The 24,074-nt window shown below is 40.9% G+C and overlaps 1 protein-coding gene and 3 pseudogenes across 22 annotated transcripts in view; 1 reads left to right on the top strand and 3 right to left on the bottom strand.

Annotated features, from left to right (window-relative positions):
- Nucleotides 1-1,779: 1,779 nt before the first annotated feature.
- LOC148896516 (zonadhesin-like) lies at nucleotides 1,780-3,155 on the bottom strand (annotated as a pseudogene).
- A 1,635-nt stretch (nucleotides 3,156-4,790) lies between these two features.
- LOC148896515 (IgGFc-binding protein-like) lies at nucleotides 4,791-6,824 on the bottom strand (annotated as a pseudogene).
- Nucleotides 6,825-7,509: 685 nt separating this feature from the next.
- On the bottom strand, nucleotides 7,510-10,781 carry LOC148896514 (alpha-tectorin-like; annotated as a pseudogene).
- A 2,462-nt stretch (nucleotides 10,782-13,243) lies between these two features.
- LOC148896512 (RNA-directed DNA polymerase from mobile element jockey) overlaps nucleotides 13,244-24,074 on the top strand; it is a 159,610-nt gene continuing 148,779 nt past the window's right edge. For 17 of the 22 annotated variants that reach the window (XR_016115356.1, XR_016115357.1, XR_016115358.1 and 14 more), the window contains exons 1-2: nucleotides 13,281-13,382; nucleotides 21,053-21,212. Coding sequence is in view for 9 of the 22 variants with exons in the window: in XM_088999090.1 (XP_088855216.1) it covers nucleotides 21,177-21,212 (36 nt within the window). In the remaining 13 variants the exon portion in view is untranslated. Of the gene's footprint in view, nucleotides 13,383-21,052; nucleotides 21,213-24,074 lie in introns of those variants that run through there. The other 5 variants (XM_088999097.1, XM_088999095.1, XM_088999094.1 and 2 more) reach the window with 2 other exon arrangements.

Here is a 24,074-nt window from a genome sequence, read left to right as displayed (position 1 = left end):
CACCAACCACAACCACATCCAATTCAGTGTTAGGTCAGTGAAGGAAAATAAGAGGCCAATGTTATTGAATATACAACCACAATGGGAATCAAATGGTCATCAACAAACACTTTGACATCACTCAAAGTGGTATAGGCCTCATTCAGAAGCAACAAAGGAGTAAAAATAGACTTGCACTATGCACAGGGGACAGCTGCCTGACGGAAAATATTTATAAGGCCTGTTATGAGCAGCTTACTGCAGTTGACATCGGATAAGAGGAAGGGCCCTGTGCAGGACTTGATGGACATACACGTATACGACTTAATAAACGCTACAATTGTGTGACTTCAAGACAAGAGGCGAGATGCTCAATACCTTGATGGATGTGAAATAAATGCCATGTCATCTTTATCCAAATGGCAAACACATTTTTATGTGGCAGACATTTAAAAGGTCACCAGTATGTCAATAGTGTCTGATTTGACTTATTTTGTATCTGCAACGTAAAGGAGAAAAACACAAACAGGCTAACGCTGTAAATAGTGGAGTAATGACAAACAACAGAATGTAACATGCGTCTGTGTAAGGTCTCAATCGTACAAGAGTGGTCCATCGCTGAAAAGGTTTATTCAGCCGTCATCTGTACGTCTTTGAAGGTGTCGGACGTTTCGCTTCTGATCCAAGAAACTTCGTCAGCAAATTAAAGTTTTATTGGTAGTTTAGGCCCTATATATATAGGCCCTATATATATACCTACTGTCCAGACATCTGCTATGATAGGTCCCTGCTCTCAGGTTGGGGGGAGCAGAGGACTACCCACTGCAGCTGCTCCACTGATAGTTCCTATTGTTCTGACTAACGACTGGCCTGATTGCCCCACTTCGACCGGTATCACCTCATCAGCATTACTAATCCTATGTTGCCTAAGCAGGCTATTGTATGAACGATCCAAATTGAACCTCACCCCACCAAACCGGTTTAATGAAGGATTTAGTTGTTTTATGAATATCGCTTCTTTTACTCCACTTTCAAACCATCTATGTTCTTTCGCTAAGATTTTAACCTCATTGTCGTCAAATGAGTGGTTGCTAGCTTTTCGGTGCATATGTACTGCCGATTGAGCTCTTTGTAGTTTTTCAGAAACTCCTGCAATGTAAGGTAACATACAGCTCAGTGTCACTGCATGGAAAATTAAGTCTGCAATTAAATATAAATAAAAGGGGAGTGATGTAAGAGCTCAAGGCATGATCATCCACATTATTTTTAATGCGGGTAAATTCCATGCTGCCCTATTTACCCGTACTTGGAAATACAAACACGTGTCAGTTTTCATGTACAGTCTGTCTCACAAATGACTCATTTGATTCATTTGATATATACTTGCTTGAGCTTTGGAAGGGGATTTTAAGTTGATGCCATAATATGAAGAGCAGTGATAACCATCTGTAGTTTACCACGTCACCTCCCAATTCACTTTGAGCATCAAGGCGCCAAGTGCAACCAAGTGAAAAACACATTCGCATACCTGCGACCATCTTCAGTCACACTGTGTGTCTCACCCGAGAGAATGTGGCGCTTTTCCATAAAAGCAGTTTCAAAGTCTGTCTGAGTGAGGTGCCAAGATTTAAATAGTTCTTTGGAGTTGGCCCACTTCAGTAAGGAGATGCTTGACAAAAATGGAACCAAATTCTTGCATCATGAACTCTGGCCGACGTTACTGAATTTAAAATTACTTGAATGTACGCTGACGAATTTTCAAAAATATGGAAATCCAGATGAACTCACAGTTAACATTTCCTAACTACTTGTATGTAGCTTAAGCACACACCCACACTGGCTGACCGATACACATTCACCCTTGTGAAACACTTTCCTATTCTGGCATCGGCATCTTTCTGAACATACATCAGCGGGATCCAGCCGGACAAGAACATAAATTGGAATTGTAGTCAACACACTGACTTGGGCTGCTACGGTCAAGACACTTGAAAGCTGGCCTTACAAATGAACAAATCTAGAGCGGGTTGGATACCTTTTATTTTAATGAGATCAAAGAGGTTTACTCACAGAAGAGGCTGTTTTCTCTCCAGGAATTTACACATCGTCCTTTGGCATGGCAAGCTGCCACATAGGCTTCCAGCACGAGACAAACTGCTTCAATATGGGCAGCCCCACCACAAATGGCTCGGAGGCGTCACTGTATACTTGGGTTTGAACACCCCTGTTCCAAAAGTGATTGAATTCAATGTGTACGTTCAAGAGTATCAAAATGTTTTGGCCTTTGCAGACAATATGCACTTACCACAGTTATTTCCATAAGACCCACTGCAATTCCATCTAGGAGCAACAATACATCAGTAATATAAAAATGATGAAATATTTTTGGCTAGATAAACACTTTGTAGTTGTAGGTCGTCAGATTTGACTCCAATGAAATTCCCACAGAGGCCTGAAAGCCACAGATGTGATGATCAACCGACCACCATTTTCATTTAGTTTCATCAATGCTGTAGGGCACTTTGAAATCCTCACCATTTACCTGAAGTGAAACACTCATTAGTTTGTGTAAACCATAATTTCACATCATGGTGCAGAACTTACTTGTATTTTCCAAGGTGCTTCTGGATTGATGGTTACTTGCACTGCAGCCAGAATAAATTCCACCTTGCTGACAATAAAAAGTGAGTTATTGACGCCTTCCTCAAAGCTAAGCGCTGACTGTGTCCAAATATATCATTGGAAGAGCGTTCAGACACTAAATAGGTGCGAGCACCATAGTGATGTATGACCAAACCATCAAAAGTGCCACAGGGAAACTGAGCAAAACTTCACACTCTCCATGATGCCAAGTTGTCGGCCCGAAAAAGACATCACTTGACAAGAAAGGCTCCATGGGCCTCCAGAGTCGTTGTAAGTCACTTTATCCTCACAACAGTAACAAACGTGACACTTTTTTTGGTTCTGAAATGTAACCAGCAGGATAGTAATGTCCTTCACAAAAGCATCCGCAGCCTGCTTCCAGTACACAACGATCATTGAGGAGGACATATAAGGTCAGGCTGGCTACCATTCCCACAACCTCTACTGCATTTGGTTGCAGATGAAAGTCCTTCACATTTAACAGGACATTGAGGTCCACACAGTTAGTAGTGAACATTCTTGGGATGGGCCATACCCAGTGGTGGGCCATCAGGGCCTGCAAGGACTTCTCTGCTGGCCTGAAAATATCTGTATCACAGACAAATGGATGCCTTCACAATCAGTTGAAACGGTTGCTTTAACAAATCAGAGTTCGAGTTGGCAACCCAAGGTCTGCTGAAAGGCGCTGTAAACATCAGAATACAGTAAAGTCTCGTTATATTGATATCGGATATATCGATAGTCCCGGTTATATCGATACTATTTCTATGCACGCACGGAGAAAATTACATGCAAACAGGGTCGGATATATCGATAGTCCCGGTTATATCGATATTTTTTCGGACTCCCTTGAATATCGATATAACGAGACTTTACTGTATTTGCAAACTATGATTAGCTAGTCACATGATTGGCTAGTCTCTAGCAAATCATAGCATCACTAGCCGCTATGAGCTGCATAAGCAAATATATAGTTGTGTCGATTTAATTATGGTTTTGTCAACCCACAATGGCTGAAGGAGGGGAAGAAATGGATTTGGTTTCAGGTATACTGTTCAAGCCATTTTAAATTCCGACCTTTCAAGAATAGATGGACATCATTAAGAAAGGTTGGGCAACTCTGAAGCTAGCAAAAATAGCAAATAATATTGCAATTTTATGACGATATCATGAATCCACACGTTTGTAGTAAACGTTCTAACAGTTTAATGACAGTATTTCTTAAGTTTCTTCAGGTCACAAGTTATTTCCTGGCTAACAATACAATACAATACAATACAATACAATACAATACAATACAATACAATACAATACAATACATATTGATTTATATAGCGCTTCAACAACAGGTGAAGCTGTAATAAAGTGTTTAACATGGACAGCTATTATTATTTAACGGTATCCTCTCGTGGCCATGTAGTAAATTTCACCACAATTGCAGCTGGGGATTGATTCAGACGTAGCACTACTGAAGGCCTAGCGTTGATATGCACAGTCCGCCACTGGTGATACCTATGGAGAATAGGGGTTGAGGAAAACAGCAGGTTAGAATAATTAAATATATGGACATGTCCATGAGATGAAAAACAAAACAAAAAAATTATCTTAGTTCGTTTGCATTACAGTATTATATAAAAAATGTCAATTTTCTTACCACAGAAGGTATCACTCCTCCCGTGCCTGAAAGACAACTGGAAGTACCAAATAATATCTTCGATAAAAACTGGTGTCTGCTAAATAATTGTGGAAGTACAGCTTTGGACTCAGAACTAAAAGGTGTTCTACATAAGCACCAAACTCATCCCGAGTATCCCACAAAAATTAGTTCTTTAAAAACGTTTGTGTGCGTCCGGAGGGCAGTTCTTTGATCTGGAAGGGCAGTGGGACTTACAGGCCATTGCACCTCCCCATCTTCAGCTGTCCGAGTGACCAATGAAGCATTACTACCATCTAGTGGATGGGTGGGAGAGAGATGTGGTGATTAAATCAAGTCTAACTCTAGGTTAAGTCTAACTCTAGGTTAAGCATTAGCTTTGGATTCATGTGGAAAACAGAGTATTAGATATAACTGAGTATCGTGACAATCGTTGCACCTTAATTGTCATGCAATGATGATCTGGCTTTTAACATCAAAATGACATTTGGTTGCAACACGAGCACTGAGAAGTTTAATACTTAAAGCAGAATTCAGGGTTCCTCCAGTCATAAACTAAAGTTTTGTGATGAAGACAGACATCAGCATACACTGCCAGGGAATGGCACACTGCAGGCTTCACATCTCCATAAAGACACAGGTCACTGACACAGCTCTTGTAAAAGCTGGAGGGGTCCACTTTGCTATGACAGTGTCTGAATGGTCCAGTAACTTCCAGAATCTTCCCACAATCCACTGTGTCAGACAAGGTGTGCAAAGCCTCATCTCAACAATTTGGACAGCTTCCATAGAGGCAGCCTTCCACACACCCGTGGTTCTGCCCGTGTCGCCAAGATTTTCCAAATAGCTATGGAGTGAGGTGCTCCCATGTGCCATTTAAGGTGAGGTCTCAGCAAGATCAGAATTGACGTTGCCACACAGGCTGCAGGTGGCATGAACATATTTACTCGAGAGAATAATAACTAAGATGCCTTCTTTGCTAATACTTAGTTGTGATGACATAAAGAGCTGGCAACCGTTGACAGATTCTCACTCACTGATACCGGCAGGTGACAAGGAAATTATACTCGCGCTTGTCAAAGGTGAGCACATCTGATAATTAGCCTGCACGCAGCTTCTGACTCCATTTTGAATGCCACAATACTGATCTTCATCACAAGAAGCATCATAGCAATGGATCTGGTGTGTGGATGCATTACATATACACTGTTGGTAAATGACTCATCAGCCCAAAAGGTCACATTGTCGTGGCAGTTGTCTCCGTTGTACGTACAGCCACACTGAGATGGGGTGATACAGATGTGAGCAACAAGAAGAAAGCCAGGGTCACACATGCTTCAGTGCAGGGTGATTTTAAGTGGTCTTCACAGGTGGCTGGGCAAGCTCTCCCATAGGATTCATAATGGCTATTTACTGGGCAGATGTAGGCTTAGAGAAGAAGGGGCAGTGAAAGCACACATTTCATATTCCATGACATTAAGTTTGCATGATTGTTTTGTCATCAATTTTGGCAGTGTCATCTATGGAACAAGGAAAGACGAGCCATGTTTTGTGCACATGGGATTGATATTTATTCATATAATATCACAGACATGACACAGGCGAGAATTCAATGCAAACAAGTGCCGCATAGAGGACCTGACTGAACAGTTGTGGAGAAATGTCAAGTATAAGATGTGGTTGGGCTTGCTTTTTTTCTCTGCACATCACCCAGTTTTATTGAATATGCAGTTCTGCTCTCTTCTCGGGGCAAGAAACTGCTTTACAAAACAGGGTGGCAGGTCCACTGCTTGGAACAGTGGACATTCCACAGAATTTCCCCAACCTGTAGAGCAGGGGTGTCCAAAGTCGGTCCTCGAGGGCCGCCGTCCTGCCTGTTTTCCAGCTCTCCCAGGAGCAACGCACCTGATTCAAATCATCAGGACCATTTTGATGCTGCTTCAGAACTGGCTGATCAGCTGATCATTTGAATCAGGTGTGTTGCTCCTGGGAGAGCTGGAAAACAGGCAGGACAGCGACCCTCGAGGACCGACTTTGGACACCCCTGCTGTAGAGCAATAAAGAATGGGAGAAAGTGAGAAAAAATGTGTATGTACAGTCTACTAAAGTCTAATGAACAAACGAATGTACTTGTTTTAATAATTGGGATATTAAGCAAGCTAGTTTTTTATCAGGCGACATGAATGTCAAACAAATGACAAGTTTGTATCTATTCCCGGAGACAAGTCAGATGTCGTGTTTCACGTTCAGATGCAGCAAAGTAATTGCCACCACAACCAAAGCATAAAATCTAATTGCTTGCCTTACAGTACTGTCTGAGATACAAACATCCACCTCGCTCCGGTCTGACACATCCCTTCCCCCTCTGCATGTATCCAGAGTCACACTGACATCGGCCATAGCAGGTCGATGGACAGGGTATATCAGATATTGTGCAGGACTCAGAGCATGCACGACCACATACATTGTAGTGGGAGCACTCAGAGCAGTAAAGTGCTGTGGGAGACAAAGATTCTACTATATATGGGGGTGGAGTGTGACAGGTCATCTTATGCAGTTTCTTAAAGGCATTAATCACCCAGGTCAATTTAGCTGTGAATGTGGGCAGATCAAGTACAACTTTCTTGTCAAATGTGCTGTATGTGCATCATACAGCGCAGATGAAATTTCTTCCCTGCCAATCAAACAGACAAGAGGCGCTAGTGCGGTTTCCCACAACATACCACAGAGGCCATCCGATTTAAATTCCGCAGCAGAGTTGCATGCAACACAATAATGACAGTCAACGAAGCAGTTTGTTCCAGTGGGAGAAAAGCACATGGAAGATGTATGCATGGAGTCGTCAGACATCATACTTCGTTGGTCTTCTGTTGCAACAGTAGCACCAATTTGACATAAGCCACAAAGTCTATGGTCTTTTGATACACATTCACCACCACTGCGGAAAACGCCAGACTCGCGAAAACACCCTTCCTCCCAGATTTCTGGAATCCAATTTGTGTTTCGGGCACAGGCAAACGTGGGTAGAACAGAGGTGGTATTCATTTTTAGATGGGCATCTGAGAGCTGAGGAATAAAAGGAAAATGATTCAAGCCAACACTAATCAGTAGATTTACAGAGGTAAGATTGTACCTCATTACTTACTGGAAAAGTTGGAATCTATCCATTCATGCACTGTAGCGCCCATTCCTTGACATACTGCAACATAGTTGGACGGAATTTGGCACAGGATTGTCTGGTTACCATTGCAGAGATCATATAAACACAGTTATCATGGAAATCTTGTGGAACTACTATTTTGTGAAAGCTCTGGAATTCCCCCAGAAATCCTTTCCTGATAAAGAGCTCAGACACTAGGTCATCTGTGGGCCATCATAAAAGTTCCCGCACAATCCACAAAGATTACCAGATCAAACTTTGGCCATCCTGGCAGGCAAGATGTCTGGCTTTCCAGCCTTGGCAATGAGACTGTGTGCACATAATTTTCTTGGACTGAGGCTGACAAGACACATTTCTCTTAACATTGCTGGTCCATCCAAAATGTATTTGTGGGGAGATAATAGGAGCCATTTTGAACACAGCCACACTTGATGGGCAAGACAGACTTGCCATTACTGAGCAGGTATCCACTGTAGAACTGGCACAATTCCAAACAAAGAACATTACATGTACAGCAGTGACGTGCAGTCAGTGGAGGCAGGGGAGGCAGTGCCTCACCTGTCATCATGGAAAGCTGTCATGGAAATATCAAATGAAAAAATAAATTAAACAGTTATATGTATTTAGTAATTTGTACTTTAAAGTTCTTGTCCATTTAACTTCACCGTTTTAGGATTTTTTTCAAAATCGCTGAATTTTCACATTTACCGTTCAAATACTAAGTAGAGACGAGCAGTGAGGCACCAGCCGGCTGAGCCTCACCATGGATTGCGCAATCACTATGCTTACTGTGCTGGCTTGCTCTGCAGTGAGACCGCATTGCTGTCCTTCTGCATATCGCTATTAAAGCATTCAAACACATTTAGTATATGAACTAAATTTCTACAGTTTAGCTGGTGTATATAATGTAGAGTCACTGTACACGATAAACACTGTACTACAGTGTTTATTTTGTTTTATTTTTATCAAAACGCTGTGCGTAGGTGAGGCAAACAGTTCTCCCGCCTCATGACAGGCAGGGGGCGCTTGTGATTCCAGAGATATTTCCGACTCCGCGGCTGCAGAATAATAGAATTAGAGACAGAAAGCTTCAGTAAACAGTTAGCAAGTAAAGTGCAACCCTGCAGTCATTTTTTGGTGTTGCTTGGCCTCACTTTCAGAATGGAGGATTACATATCTAAATTGAAAGAATTTTCTAAACTGGACTTTCAATCGAAGCAGGAGGTAATAATCAAAGGAAGACCAACACCGGGGCTAAAATGTTTGCTTCAGACAACGGGACACAATACTCGCTCGCTCTTTTCAGGCGGACTGGTACACACGAAAAGGCTGGCTGTGTGGATGTCCAGCAAGAAAGCGCCTTTTCTGCTTTTCCTGCCTTCTGTTCTCAATTTGTGACAATGTCTGGACTCAAATGGGATATTGCGACCTGAAAATTTTACAACAGAGCCTCATCAAAAATGAGCGAAGACTCAACATCAGCATCGACAATGCTAAGGTAAAGGAGAACCGGGAGATTTTAAAAGATCTCATCAATGCCACCTGCTTCCTTGCCAAACAACAGCTGGCATTTCGTGGAAATGATGAAAGTAAAGGCTCCGCTAATCGTGGCTACTATGTTGAACTATTACATGCTTTCGCTGAGAAAGATGACAGGCTAGCGAGTCATTTTGGGACATCCACTATATTTTCTAGCCTGTGAAACAGAATACAGAACGATTTAATTGAAGCAGTTGGTGATGTCATTAGAAATGACATTAAAAAGGAGATCGGTGCAGCCCCATTTGTTGCTGGAGAAGTAGACGAGATTGTCATTCTCAGCACTGAAAACATACAGTCGGAACAGGACTGATCAAGGACGACTTTCTTCACTGGCAGTGATCTCCGTTGAGACAGAGAGACTTTTAAAACTGAAGAAAGATAAGGAAGGCTTCTACAAAGAAGTTATCCATGCCTTTTTCAGAAGGAGCGGCGCATGGACTTCATTTACAAGTAAAGGTAACATGATAAAAACGTTTTTTAATTATTTTTTTCTATGCTACCGTTTGTATATATAAAGAATGCTGACATGAAATTGTAAACAAAATACGTTAACTGTTGCCAATCAAATGGTGAATAAACTACTCTGTAGAGTTCATATGTTTGTAAATCTGACTATGATGACGTCAGTGCCTCACCAGCCATGAACCTCACCGCACGTCACTGATGTACAGGTGGGATCTGGGCTACCACATATTGCCTGACAGGCCGACCCACACACCTCCTAATGGCTATTTATAGGACAAGTCACATCTGTAAAAAACAAACAAATAAATAAATAAATAAATAAATAAACTTGATACATCCTCATTAAAAAAATGTAAAATGAAGCGGTTTAGAACTTACTACGCTTAGCAATTGCTCTCCAAATTTAGGCCCCTAGCCTCTGGCAGATGTTGGCATAGTCTCCGAATGCTTTACTCACTTACCTGGTAGCTCCACTAAGACACAGGTTGTTCTCACAACTATGAACAAAAGGTTCAGTATCAATATACAAGTAACAGTCACCAAAAGGTCTTCCTCATCAGAAAAGTGCAATTATTCTCGTAGGGGTTTCCCATTATGCCACGATGATATTGTGTGGGACTGCAAAATTGACATTGGCCATGTCCACAGTCTTTCATACATGTAGCTATGTTGCCTTCCAAAACCCGAGTGAGGGTAAAATCTATTGTTTTGGACACAGTACATGAGATGTGATTGTGTCATCTGAGATGCTGTTATTGGCTTTTCCACAAAGACCACTCACCAGTCCGTGCAGTGCTCGTTGTGCTTCAACTTGGATGTTATGAGCCCAGTCATACTGCACAGTCAGGCCAAAGGAAGTCTCCAAAACAACACTTAGACAACCTGGATATAATTTTAGTATCCCGTTTCCCAAGATGACAGGAAGTTTTCTATTAACCTATGAATTTCAAAGGCGAATAACCGTGAATATACACGTGCATGATTGTCACCTTTTTGTCCCCTCAATGTTGGCTTGTTTTCTTACCCTGATTTTATCTCGTACTCGTTTAACCATGGAAATATTAAAATCATGGATTTATATCTCGACACTGTGAATGCTAGAAACAGTGGTGCCATTCAAATATGCTCTGGCTATATTAATCTTAAATAGTGGAAACATTTATACATGGACAAGTGGTCTGCACCAAGGAGTAATTACAATTTCCCAAGAGGAAACAATGTTTTCCATTAACGTTGTGATAATGGATGCACATTTCTGAAGGAGCACTGCTTCTTGTGATCACAGTGCAAATCATCACAGGAGGAAATTTCTGAGTGATTGAGGAGAAAAGGAGGCATTAGTACATATGCATATTTAAACAGTGAAAAACTAAAGGACAGTACTTTATTTTTTCTCTAAGTGATGGATTCAGCTCTTTGTTTAAGGCACAGGTGTCAAAGTCACAGCCCGCGGGCCAAATCTGGCCCGCCACATCATTTTTTTTCGGCCCGCGAAAGCAAATCAAACTTGTTAAATTCCATGATGATTGCTAAAATCTGAGCCAAAATTTCATATTTTTGGATGTCAACCACAATAAAAGTCATTATTCTTGACTTCAGATTTGAAAACGAGTTATTCATTAATTTGCTGTGTGCTCTATATGTAATATTTAAAGGGATTTAAACATTCTAATGGGTTCACCAAATTCATAACGGCCCTCGAGAGGAAACCATAACTACAATGTGGCCCGCGGCAAAAAATGACTTTGACACCCCTGGTTTAAGGTGTTCAGATAGTGACCGACAGATTGCAAATTGTATAAAAGGTGACATTGAGATCAAGATGTGAATGAACATTTTTGCCATGAGACATCGGCCAATCCTGACATATCTTCCACAGACGGCAACACCGTAATGGTTGAAGCACATTGTTCACTGTCATATCGGTAACAAATGACCTTAAGCGAAACATTGCTAATTACATGAACTTCATACAAGGCCAAAATTAGAATACCAACAGTATTCATTACCCCTCAATTTAAAGACATACTCTTCTGCTCCTTACTAGTGGTGACATCCAAGTTATAGTTAATGTTTGTCATAGCCAGCAGGAGACTGGGGCCTGTGACAAAATGTACTTGGGGAGGCTGAAAATGTTCTGAAAATACATATAGGCACTCCCTTAAAAGTGTTTTACATGGGTAAGACCAACTATGACCCCTAAAGGTTCTTGGGAAAAAGCTCTGAACCAGAGACTGAAATTACTTTGGAGGTCAAAGCCCTCAAACACCCCTGAATGTAACTTAAAGGACAACCGACATCACTTTTTTGTTTCCTAACTGACATCAGAAAAATGTTTTATAGCATCTAAAATACCCAAAACACACAGTATGATATTTTTTGTCAAATGCAAAACACCAATAAAAATGACTTAAAGTGTCCAAAATCTGCAAAAAAATGAACCCGGAAGTGGCCAGTTTCAGAAGGTCCCGCCCCCTTGTTCGTGGCGTCACCCCAAGATGTCTTGCCTTGCTGGAGAATCAAAACAATGGCTTCAGATTGGGAGAATATGCTTTCTTGTTACTCATTCAGTTATGTATACAATTCAAATAGTTCTGAAGAGGAAAGCATACATGTTTGCAATCGATTAAAGAATTTATTCCGTGCCATTTTGAGGCAATAGGGGGGGTAAATGTAGCACTAAAAAGAGGCATAAAATGGCGACAAAGCTCCGTGTAAGGAATTAATCAGCCCGTATTCACAGGCTGATTAATTCCTTACACGGGGCTTTGTCACCGTCTTCTGCCTCTTTTTGGTGCAACACAAAGTTTTCAGACCAAACAAGTACAGCAAAATACATTGACGTGATGGTAGGACGGCTACAATGTGTCCATTTTTTCGGTCCTGGGCGTTCCTTCAGTGACGTACGGTGAGGACTCGTCACCAACTCAAAAACAAGACATCCGGAATATTCAGCGCGAGTCTTAAAACGTAAAATAAAGCTTTGTAAAATACGTTCAGTAGAAGTCATTTGAAGCCATTTTACAAATTACGGACACAAATTTTCCGGAGAGGTCGGTTGTCCTTGAAACTTCCCATTGAGTATAAAGCTCCATTAAAGACCACTTCCCTTGAGAGAAAAATGTCCACCTATGTCTCTCAATTGAAGTTGGTGACGACCATTTCCCTGAGGGATGTTTGAGTTGGAGAGTTTGGGGTAACATGCAGGATGACGCATCGAAGCACGTTGTGTTATATGAAGTTTGAGTGCAGAATGTTGCAAAAACTGTAACAGGCTGTAAAATTACTAGACCAAGGAGGCAGGAGGAATATGCAGTGGCCATTCCCACAGACAAATGTAAGTGAATTGTCTGTGACAAAGATGTATTGAGAGAGATGTTAAGGAAAGGTGACTGCACAAATTTCACAATCACTGAAGTCCAAACACCAGTCGCCATTATTGTTACTTGGTAGTTGTTAGGTAGCATTTGCTGTGGTGTCATGATGAGGAAGGAACATCATCAGGTAATCAGATAATTCCGATCAATACGCGCCCCAGAGAGACCAGCGGAGAAGAAGAAAAAAAATCATTGCACTTTCCATGATTCAACAAACTCAAAAGGAAGTCGTTCCTACATAAAAGCGAACGTGAGTAGGTCGGGCAATTGTGACAACAGTTGAATTTACAACGGTAAACCACACACATGAAGAAGAGTGATAAGATCTTGTGTGCAGAGTTAGACAAGTTTCCCAATGTGCAAGCAGAGATAAGAGGCGTGGTGTCAGATTTCAGCCAGCTGAGCAGCCAATTAAGTTATGCTCCTAGTTCCTGACTTCGTACACCTGTATTAAACGTGCAGACAGTCTCTTGTAGTTTCCATGATAACAAGGATCTCCGTGAGAGAGCAACAACATACCAGCAGTGGATACAGAGGATCCTGAGCTACAGCAAACTTTAATGTAAGTTTGAAATTTATACGTGCATGCTCTATTGGGACAAAGGAAAATACTTGGATGAAATATTACAAACCACACTAACCAGATTGTGATACATCACAACAAATGTATTAATCAAAAATAAAGCATTTACTTGATTAAGCATGTTAAAACCGCTTTTAAAATGTTTTGTCATGCATTAGCTGGTGATCTGTCGTCCATTATTCTTAACGCACAGTGTTAAATCACATCGAAATATCGAGTTTGTAAAATACCAAAGTTGCTTGAGGGGTTAGAATACAGGAATGGCCCAAACATCACTGAAGTGGGCACACTTGTGTGTGCAGACAAGGAATTGTTCCGACTTGTGTGCTCCTTTAAAAGTGAGGGGGTTATGGGGACAAAATAAAAGACAAATGACACATACACAGAATATAGTCAGAGTAGTGATAGTATCTCAGTCAAGTCAGGCAGTGACCAAATCCAACATTTTAAGTGAGCAGCTTTCAACTGTTGTCAAACTGTGACCTGCATTTGCTATTTATCTTTATTTTATCTTTATTTAAGTTGTGACCGACTAAGAATTTGACAACGATAATATTCAAAAATAACATTAGAAAACCTTGAGATCAAAATTTTAAACATATTCAAAATACTTTTCACAGCTTCTCGATGTCGGATGAAATGCATATTCTGAACAAATAGAGAAAAAAATATCACATTGATGTCTTGTTTTTAGGACAGTCTCTTATCGTTTTTTTTTTTTGTGGGAACATTGAACACTCCACAGATGAACCAAAAATGAATTCATGTACCATTACACTCTGCATAATGACGTTTCCGAAGCATGCCTGTGAATGCAACATCATTCTCCAAGTGAAAGTAAGACCACCCAGGGAAGCATGTCAAATATCTCACTGAACAGGAGATCCTCAGTTTAGGACAGTGACCTGAGAAGTCCAAAAGTCTTTTAGTTTTCACTAACTTCCTCTGTGGCAAAGTCATAACTACAGGGAACATTTCTATGTTAAACTGTAAATGTAACTGAATGTTCCTTCTCACCCCACTGCTGAAACTAGTTCATTGTACCACAAATCATAACCTAAAAGCATCTTATTCTTTGTTCATTTTCATAAAGCAAGAACTTCAGATGAGAGTCACTGTTATAGATCATTCAAGCTGTTTATCTGTGGAAGAAAGGAATTAGTTTGAATTGTGTGTGGTAATAGAAGCCAGCATATACAATCAATCTGTTTGGTGCACAACATTACATTCCGACTTTGCCTTCTCCATTTCTCAGAAAAGTGAATCAAAAATCACCCACAAACATTTAATAGCTTTAGAGTATAATGAACTTTCGTGATCACAACACAGTCACAACTAAAGGAGCTGCATTCCTCCAGGCAGTTAAGACATTTAGTTGTCATGTTTCTATCGCTGCATTAGACGGTGTAGCATAAGAAGCCCACAGTCATGCAGCATGAAAAAAAATATCTGCAGACAGTGGGAGTGGATGGTGAAGAAATGCCTTCATCTCTCATGAATCACCGTGGCGATTCATTGGACAAATTTGTTATCGAGTCCGCACAGAACATGGGACGGTGAACATAAGGATTTTCTGTTCACTTTAGGAAGAAAAGCTCCTGTCAGTATCAATAAGTTCCAACACAGATTTAAAGACTCAAATTCAGGTATTTCAATAGCAATTGTCAGGTTAGGTAGTCATCACAATTTGGTCAGCTACGAACAGCCAACATAGACTTCACACTAGCTGGAAACCTGTTTTTAGCACATGAACATATAGAATTAAAACAAAAATGAGGAGAACATATGAGAAAAAGATGATGATGATGATGATGATGATGATGATGATGATGATGAAGAAAAAATAATGTTTGGTTCTCCTGAAATAAATACATACATATACAAGCTGTTTTATTCTTGGAAAAACTAAACAGGGGGCCTATTTAAATAAATAATTTGTCGACTAAAAATATACATTTTGGAGACTGATGTTCGGTTACTTGAATAAGAGTAAGAGTAAGAGTAAGAGTAAGAATAAGAACAGTCATAATTCTGCTACTACTAATAATAATCCATCCATCCATTTTCCGTTCCGCTTATTCCTCATTAGGGTCGCGGGGGGTGCTGGAGCCAATCCCAGCTGTCTTCAGGGACCAGGCGGGGGACACCCTGAATTGGTTGCCAGCCAATCGCAAGGCACACAGAGACTCACACTCACACCGAGGGACAATTTGGAGTGTTCAATCAGCCTGCTATGCATCTTTTCGGAATGTGGGAGGGAACCGGAGGACCCGGAGAAAACCCATGCAGACCCAGGGAAAACATGCAAACTCCACACATGGAGGCCAGTCTTGAACTTGAACACGACCTTTGCATTGTGAAGCCGGCATGCTAACCACTCGACCACCGGGCCGATGATAATAATAATAATAATAATAATAATAATAATAATAATAATAATAATAATAATAATAATAATAATAATAATACATTGTATTTCAAAGCACATTTCATAATACTCAAAGACTCTTTACAAGAGCTTAAAATGCAAAATAAAATGTACACCTGAAGACAAGGGTACATAATTGACATCAAAACACATCTAAATGAACAAAAGGAAGCATGGGTAAAAGAGACTGATGTGTTCATATTGGAGAACAGGTGAGTTTGAAGCGCTGATTTGAAGGTTTCGAGGTTGGTACAGTTGTGGATGTGTTGTGGTAGTGTTCCAGAAAAGGTTCTGTGAGAAGGCTCGGTCACCCCAGGTTCTGAGTCTGCGGATGTCAAGCAGGTTTGTGTTTGAGGAACAGAAGTTGTGGGAAGGAGTGTATTGGTGAAGAAGGTCAGAAAGGTAAGAGGGGGCCTGATTATGAAGGGCTTCATAGGTGTGTAGGAGTAGTTTAAACTGAATACGTTGGGAAACAAGGAGCCAGTGGAGGTTTTTAAGGATGGGAGTGATGTGATCATGGGTGCGGACGGGCAGCAGCATGCAGCATGTACGGTAGTTTATTGAGGAGTTTGGAGGTTGTACCATAAAGGATGCTGTTGCAGGAGGCACGGCAAGGGGTGATGAAGGCGTGGATGATAATACCCAAATTATTTCATGTGTCCAACACAATAATATTGCAAGGATTTAGAAATAAATAAATCAACAGCATTCATTTATACTCGAATATTACAACAGCAATTTTACTTTTTTCATTTTATGTCGCAGTTTGTGACATTTCCTTTTGCACCTTCGGTATTGTGAAGCTTTAAAGGACAACGGACCCCTCCTGACAAGTTGCGTCCATAATTGGTAAAATCACTTCAAATGACCTCTACTGACCGCATTTGACAAAGATTCCACCGCATATAGCTATATTTTACTTTTTAAAAGTCACGCTGAATATTCATGAAGTCTTGTTTTTGAGTTGATGTCGATGCCGGAAGTGACGTGACATTCGGTATGCCCCTGACCGAGAAAGCGACACACAATGCAGTTTGGGTACTTTTTTTTTGTCTAAAAACACCATGTTGATCGCGGAATTAGAAGGAAAACTACATAAATAACGTGATGGTGAATCGTTGTATGGCAGCCAATTGCGGTAATACGCATAAAGAAGGTGTAAGTTTACACAAATTCCCAGCGGACAAACCAGCCATTTTCAACGGATCGTAGCAGTAGAGCACCAGTGGAGGCGAACGAGGAAGCTAACCAGAGTTAGCGATTCGGCGCGGAAGTTTGATGCATGTTTACTCATTTAGTCATACTGCATGCTAACTGTGAGCTCACCTGGTGAAAGAGAGCAATCTCCATATTAGAGGAGCAAACCGATCGGAGAAACATCCACTTTCCACTGTGTCATTTGTTACTCTGTAGCGCTGTCGAGCTCGCTCTCGTCTCAACATCTCTGATGTTCGTGTGCTGCTCAAATTGTGCTGGTGTCTATTTTGTGTGTGTGCGTAAAACCCGCCCCTCCACCACCACGGAAATTAACCAATCACAGGCGGCTTTAACCGAAGGTTGGCTCTTATAAGCGGCTCCATATACTCCATCTTGTGCATTTTCTGAGCTGCTACATCGGAGTCCAGATCTCCTTCACCGGTTTCATCGCTTGCAGATGGCTCGAATTGATACGGAAGGACTTCTTTAATCGATTGCAAACATTTATGCTTTCCTCTTTAGAACTGTTTGAATCACATTCCTAACTGGATGAGTAACAAGAAAGCATCTTCTCCGAATCTGAACTCTCTGAAGCCATTGTTTTGATTCTGGAGCAAGTCAGTTTGTGGGTGGGGAAATCTTAACGTGACGTCAAGAACAAGGGCGGTGGGACTTTCTGAATCTCCCCAGTTTCGAGCTCATTTGTGACAGTTTTGGGACACTTTAAGTCATTTTATTGGTGTTTGCATTTGACAAAAAATATCAGCCTGCGTGTTTTGAGTATTTTAGATACTATAAAACAGGTTTCCCCAACCTTTTTTGCGCCACGGACCGGTTTAATGTCAGACAATATTTTCACGGACCGGCGGATAAATACAGGATAAATACAACAAAATAAAATGATACGACAGGCAACTGTTTTTTCTTGCTTTTAAATATAATAAACGTGAATCCAAAATTGTGTATTTTTATCCAACTTTATTAGCAGAGTCCTGGTAACATCGCGCCAACAACAACATATGTAACATCGTCTCTGCCTCTGAACGCTCAATGGTCATCATGGTAATGTGTAAACGTGCCTTCAAAATAAGATACTCCACAAAACCAAGTGCAAAGCGCATGAAAAAAAACTCACTACAACTGAATCAGTGGGACCCCCGAGCATGTTTCTCTGCAACGAGATGGCCCCATCTAGGGATAATGAGAGACAATGGCACGCTAAGTGTCTTGCTTATGTCCATTCTACTCCGTAGTTTTATTTTGGTTGCTGTCACTGCAGAAAACCCCGCTTCACACAAATAAGATGTCGGAAACTGCAACAGGGTTTTCAGTGCTATGGTGGCGATCTCGGGGTATTCTGCCATCACTTTAATCCAGAACACCGGCAGAGTTGTCTCGAATATACTTTTAAATCTGCCATCAGTTGCGAACTCCAGCAGTTGTTCTTCCTCTCTCACAGGAATGCTGGATTCACCTGGTTTGTTGGCAAATGGGTTGCGGATCCATTCCTTGTCATTTCGTAGGTCTTTTGTGACTGGGAAGTAGAGCTCACACTCTTTTAATTGCAAAGACAGGTGCTCGTGCATCAGCTGGAAGAATGAAGGCTCGGGCTCAGTCTCTTCCAAAAACTCCGCCAATGTTTGAAACGTGTCAAATACACCGCTATTCACGCGCCGTCCACACAAATCCAGTTTGGCTTTAAATGCAGCCACTTTATCAGCCAACTTGAAGACAGTTGTCATTTTCCCCTGAAGTGACAGATTGTGTTCGTTGACCAGGTTGAATATGTCGCATAAGTAAGCGAGCTTTGCGAGCCATTTCTCGTCACAGAAATGCGCTGCCAGCGGTGATTTTTCATTTTTCAAAATAAAACATAGTTCGGACTCACATAATAAATAAAACAGAAATTATGTAAATTATTCATTCTTTCTTCGCGGCCTGGTACCAAATGACCCACGGACCGGTACCGGTCCGCGACCCGAGGGTTGGGAATCCCTACTCTAAAACGTTTTTCTGATGTCAGTTAGGAAACAAAAATGGTATCGGTTGTCTTTTAAACCTCGTATTCCGAACAGTAAAAGTTTCAATTAACCTGGCGAATGCTTTCTTCCTAAAGCACACCAGGTACGCTGAAGCAGCCGTAGAAGCTCCATTGTTTCTGCGGCAAGAATAATGTAAGCGATTATCTTGGCTTTACTTTCAGATGAGATAAAATATTTCACACTAGTTCCGTGAGTCACAGTCGCGATGGCTGTCAGTGAGCGCACCTGCAGTTGATACGGTTTTATCGGTTATCTCGAAAAGTCATCAGCTGGACGTAATTATGATAAGGCCGCGTTGTCTTTCGTTTCAAATTAACGGCGACATGGTATTCTAGGACACAGTACGACATTGTGAAGGCCAGGTGTTGTTCCTCTGCGACGTTTTTTTTGGGGGGGCAATGGGCATATTGCAATTTTTGAAAAATGACAACAACAAAAACAGGCTACTTTCTTTCACCCCATATAGCTTGGTTTGTATGTTCTCTTGGCTTCATTTTTACTTATTTTTGCCTCTATTCACTTTTTATTTATCTAGCTATGTGTGACGGGTGTCACAACAGTGACTGTCTTCATCTCCACGATGCTGCCGTCTTAATAAGACCAGACGCTTGGATGTGTCTTTTTATTTATTTTATTTCTGCAACACAGTATGGCAGAAGGGATGGGTGAAGTCGCATGGGTTTCGTTTTGTGATTAACATTAATCTCCTCCAGATTGTTCTCAAATGCAAAATATTGTAGATAACAAAAAAGAATTAACAACGTGTGATCGTATAGTGGTTATTTACAGAAAAAGAGAATACAACACAAGTTCAATGTTATTTACATGATGTCCCTGAACGCATCACAGGCGGAGACTCTGCAGAACACGCGGTGCGCTTGTAATGAATGGCGCACAGTTCAACCCGCCACGAACATTCACGGGCAAATGAAACACGACACAAGAAACTAAATATTGTACAATAAAAACGAAATGAAGCAATTATTACCTGCAAAACATATGGCAGAAGGGATGGGTGAAGTCGCATGGGTTTCGTCTTGTGATTAACTGCGCAATAGAAAAGCACTATGAAGCACATGTGCTTCAAAGTTCCACTCGACAAAATAATGACACAAAAAGTAATCTGGACTCGAAATGAATAAGGGAACTAATTAGATAACACTAGACAGTATAAAAGGGGAAACAAAATAAGATATTGTCATGAAAATGCGCATTAATTGAGACCAACAGAAAATTGCGACTCACCATTAATCTCCTCCAGATTGTTCTGGAACTATGGGCGGGACATGGTGCCACACTGTGCGCTGTTGCGTCACTTCCTTCATAATTTAATAATCTAAGTGCACAGCTCTGTTACATATGCAGCTATCTATGTATCTCGCCAGCTAGCTAGCTAGCTAGCTAGCTATTTATTTGCGATCTATTAGCTATCTAGCAGGATAGATAGATAGGTAAGTGATAGCTAATAGCTAGATCACTAGATCTAGATTTCTACCTATTTTTATTTCTTTTTGCCTCTCCTAACTTTTTATTTAGCTATCCAGCTATCTATCTAGCTAGCTATCTGGCTATCGAGCTCGCTACCTAGCTAGCTAGCTATTTCCTACCTATTAGCTATATAACAGGCTAGCTAGATATCTAGCAAGCTATCTATTAGCCATCTAGCTACCTTTCTATTTATTTGAGTTACTTCCGGGTTAAGTGAACCCTGGCGCATGTGGCTGCTGCTGCTCACCCACAAAAAAAACTTATCCTATGACTGTAAAGTGTCCTTGAGTTTTGAAAGGCGCTTATAAATGAAATGTATTATTATTATGCCAATCTTTCACCGCTAAGAAGCTAACCGGAAATTGTGGTGACCTCATTGACGAAAAGGCAGTAACCTGTTTCCACGGCACCAATTTATTGGCAATGAGGGGTATTACCCAGGGCCCAGTAAATCTGCTGTGTAAATCTCCTTGTTCTTTCTCCTCCCACCCAAGTAGGTGAGAGCAAACTTTGGCTGTGAGTTTGACTGATGAAGCAGCGGAATTCTTTAAGGAAGTGGGCTGCAGCTTTGGGGAGTTTGTCATTCTTGATGGCACACTGCACAGGGGCATAACAAGGATGCACTTCATCCAGTTCACTTCTCTTTCGCTTTTGGTATGTATATTGCAGATGGTGCTTATTTTGACATTTAATCCTTTCCAAATAACTTGCCTTTTGTGTGCATTTTCTCTTTTATAAATATGCATTTTTTTAAGGTAGAATGACAGTTTGTTGCTATGGAAAATTTCCTTTGTGTCTATTTATTATTGTGGTCTTTAAATTCTACTAATCATTATTAGCAGTTTTACCGTTTATGTCAAAGGTCAGAAAGGAACACTTTATCGCTGTTAAACGTTCTTTATTTATTGATCTATCTACAACTTAGTCATGTAGGTTATCTTTTGGTCCTCTTTTGTTAGGCTGTCTGTAAACAGGATTACAGGGTACATGATTCTGAGCTAATGTTTATTGAATCTGTTTGCAGTTGGGTCTGGCCCAAGGACCATTTGTTTGTCAATCTTTCATCATTTGACTCGAGACATTCTGAAAGCATTGTTTTCTATTTTGTGCCAGGCCTCCTACCCCGTGAAACTCAAAATTATTGTATTATTGTTTTCTGTCAAATCTAGCATTTATTAAGTGATGGGTTCACAAAAAGGTACAAACAGTCAGGCCTCGGAAGGAGACTAAACAACCTCTGAAAGATAGAAAGAAAGAGTGAACTACAATAATGTTAAAATAATGGGGTCAGGCCAGAACCTCTTACTTCACAATCTGGACCAGCATCAGTGAATTTACCAAGCCCCAATCACGTTTGGCACCAGGTGATTGGGCCATCATTTATGTTCTGTCATGATGTTCATTCATGATCCTGTGCACGGCTGAGCATTTTGTTGGGACCCTATTGTCTATTTGTGTGTGTGGTGTCTGTTTTTTTCTGTTTGCCAATGCTTACATTCTGATTAGTAAGGTGCACCAATGATGATGTTTTATTGTCGCTGATGTTTTGCATGATTTGACATCAAAATCTTCATAAACATTTTGTTCCTTCATGTCTCTCATTATAGACCACAAATCGTTGGGATTAGTACAATTTAGCAGATAAAGTACTTTCAGATAACTTACATTTTCATTGATGGATGATTAAAACTTGAGTCCATGGACAGTTTTATTGTTCGTCTTTTTTTTCCAATCCGCTTAATCCTCACTAGGGGTGCTGGAGCCTATCTCAGCCTTAATCGGCAGTACCGGGGGACTCCCTGAACCGGTTGCCAGCCAATTGTAGGACACACAGAGATGAACAACCACTTGCAGTCACACTCACACCTACGGCCAATTTAGAGTGTTCAATCAGCCTGCGATGCATGTTTTTGGAATGCTGGAGAAAAACTGAGTACTGTACTTGGAAAAAACCCATGCAGGCCTTGGGAGAACATGCAAACTCCACACAGGGAGGCCAGAGCGGAGATTGAACCCATGACCACTGCACTGTGAGGTCGATGCGCAAACCTATAGATCACTGTGCCTTGTTTGTTTTTCAAGATTGTACATTGGAATTTGTTCTCCATTTAAAGGACAACCGACATCATTTTTTTTTTGTTTCCTAACTGACATCAGAAAAACGTTTTATAGCATCTATAATACCCAAAACATGTAGGCTGATATTTTTAGTCAACTGCAAAACACCAATAAAAATGACTTCAAGTGTGCTACAACTGCAACAAAATGAGCTCGGAATTGGGGATTTTCAGTAGGTCCCGGCCCCTTGTTCGTAATGTCACCCCAAGACGCCTTGCCTTGCTCGAGAATCAAAACAATGGCTTCAGATTCGGAGAAGATGCTTTCTTGTTACTCATCCAGTTATGAATATGATTCAAATAGTTCTGAAGAGGAAAGCATACATGTTTGCAATCGATTAAAGAAGTCCTTCCGCATCAATTCGAGCCGTCAGGACTCCAATGTAGCGTCCCAGAAAAGCCCCAAGATGGCGCACAAGCTACGTTGGAAATGGGCTGATTTGGCAGCTGGGAATTTGTATCAACAAGTTTCAAATAGTAGTCTTGGTGCAACACACGATTCACCATCGCATTATTTATGTGTTTTCCTTCTAATTTCGTCATCAACATTGTTCAACACGGAGTTTTCAGACCAAACAAAGTACCCAAAATCCATTGTGTGTCGCTTTCTCGGTCAGGGGCGTTCCAAACGTGACGTCACATAGGGATCGTCATCAACTCGAAAACAAGACTTCCTGAATATTCAGCGTGAGTCTTAAAACGCAAAATATAGCTATATTCCGTGGAATCTTTGTAAAATACGCTCAGGAGAAGTCATTTGAAGTGATTTTACAAATTATGGACACAACTTCTGACAGTTCAATTTACTATCCAAAATAGAACCAACTATGGTTCTATTTTGGATAGTAAATTGAAAAAAAAATGCTCAGATTTCTGTGCGCCTATTGTTTGATGTGTTAAGGCATTTTTTTTAAATACTATATATAAAATCCGCCCATTTTACTGATCAAGGTCCTGCCATCTCTCGTCTGGACAACCCAAAATAAGCAAGACTACAAAAGCACTTGCCTGTGCAATTTTTTTCCCAGCACTGCTCCCGAGTTTAATGATTTGTCGATTGAACTTCTGTGATCTTTGAATCTACATTATGCCTTGAAGGCAGCTGGTATTTACACTTTGCAAGCAAATCAATGGTTGTTACGTGCTGTAAATATGGCATTGTATTAAAAAGTAAATTAATTTGCATTTCAGTTGTACTAGAATATATTACCCCATTTGTAAATGCTGCAGGCATTGGGAAGCATTTTGGTAACGGTTTGATAAATACTGCCTAAATTGGATCCGCGTATTATTTCAAGGAAAGCAACTCGGAAAATCAATTTGGACGGGTTTTTTATTTGTAGTGTCTTCGGTTGTTTCCTTTTGAAGAGCCCCTGCAGCTATTGCAGAAGATGGAACA

Source organism: Hippocampus bargibanti, linkage group LG06 (genome assembly GCF_051943395.1).
Source record: "Hippocampus bargibanti isolate YZ-2025 linkage group LG06, ASM5194339v1, whole genome shotgun sequence".
NCBI classification, from domain to species: Eukaryota; Metazoa; Chordata; class Actinopteri; order Syngnathiformes; family Syngnathidae; genus Hippocampus; species Hippocampus bargibanti.
Note: the sequence above shows the minus strand (reverse complement) of the source record. Positions and strands in the feature narration are given on the sequence as shown.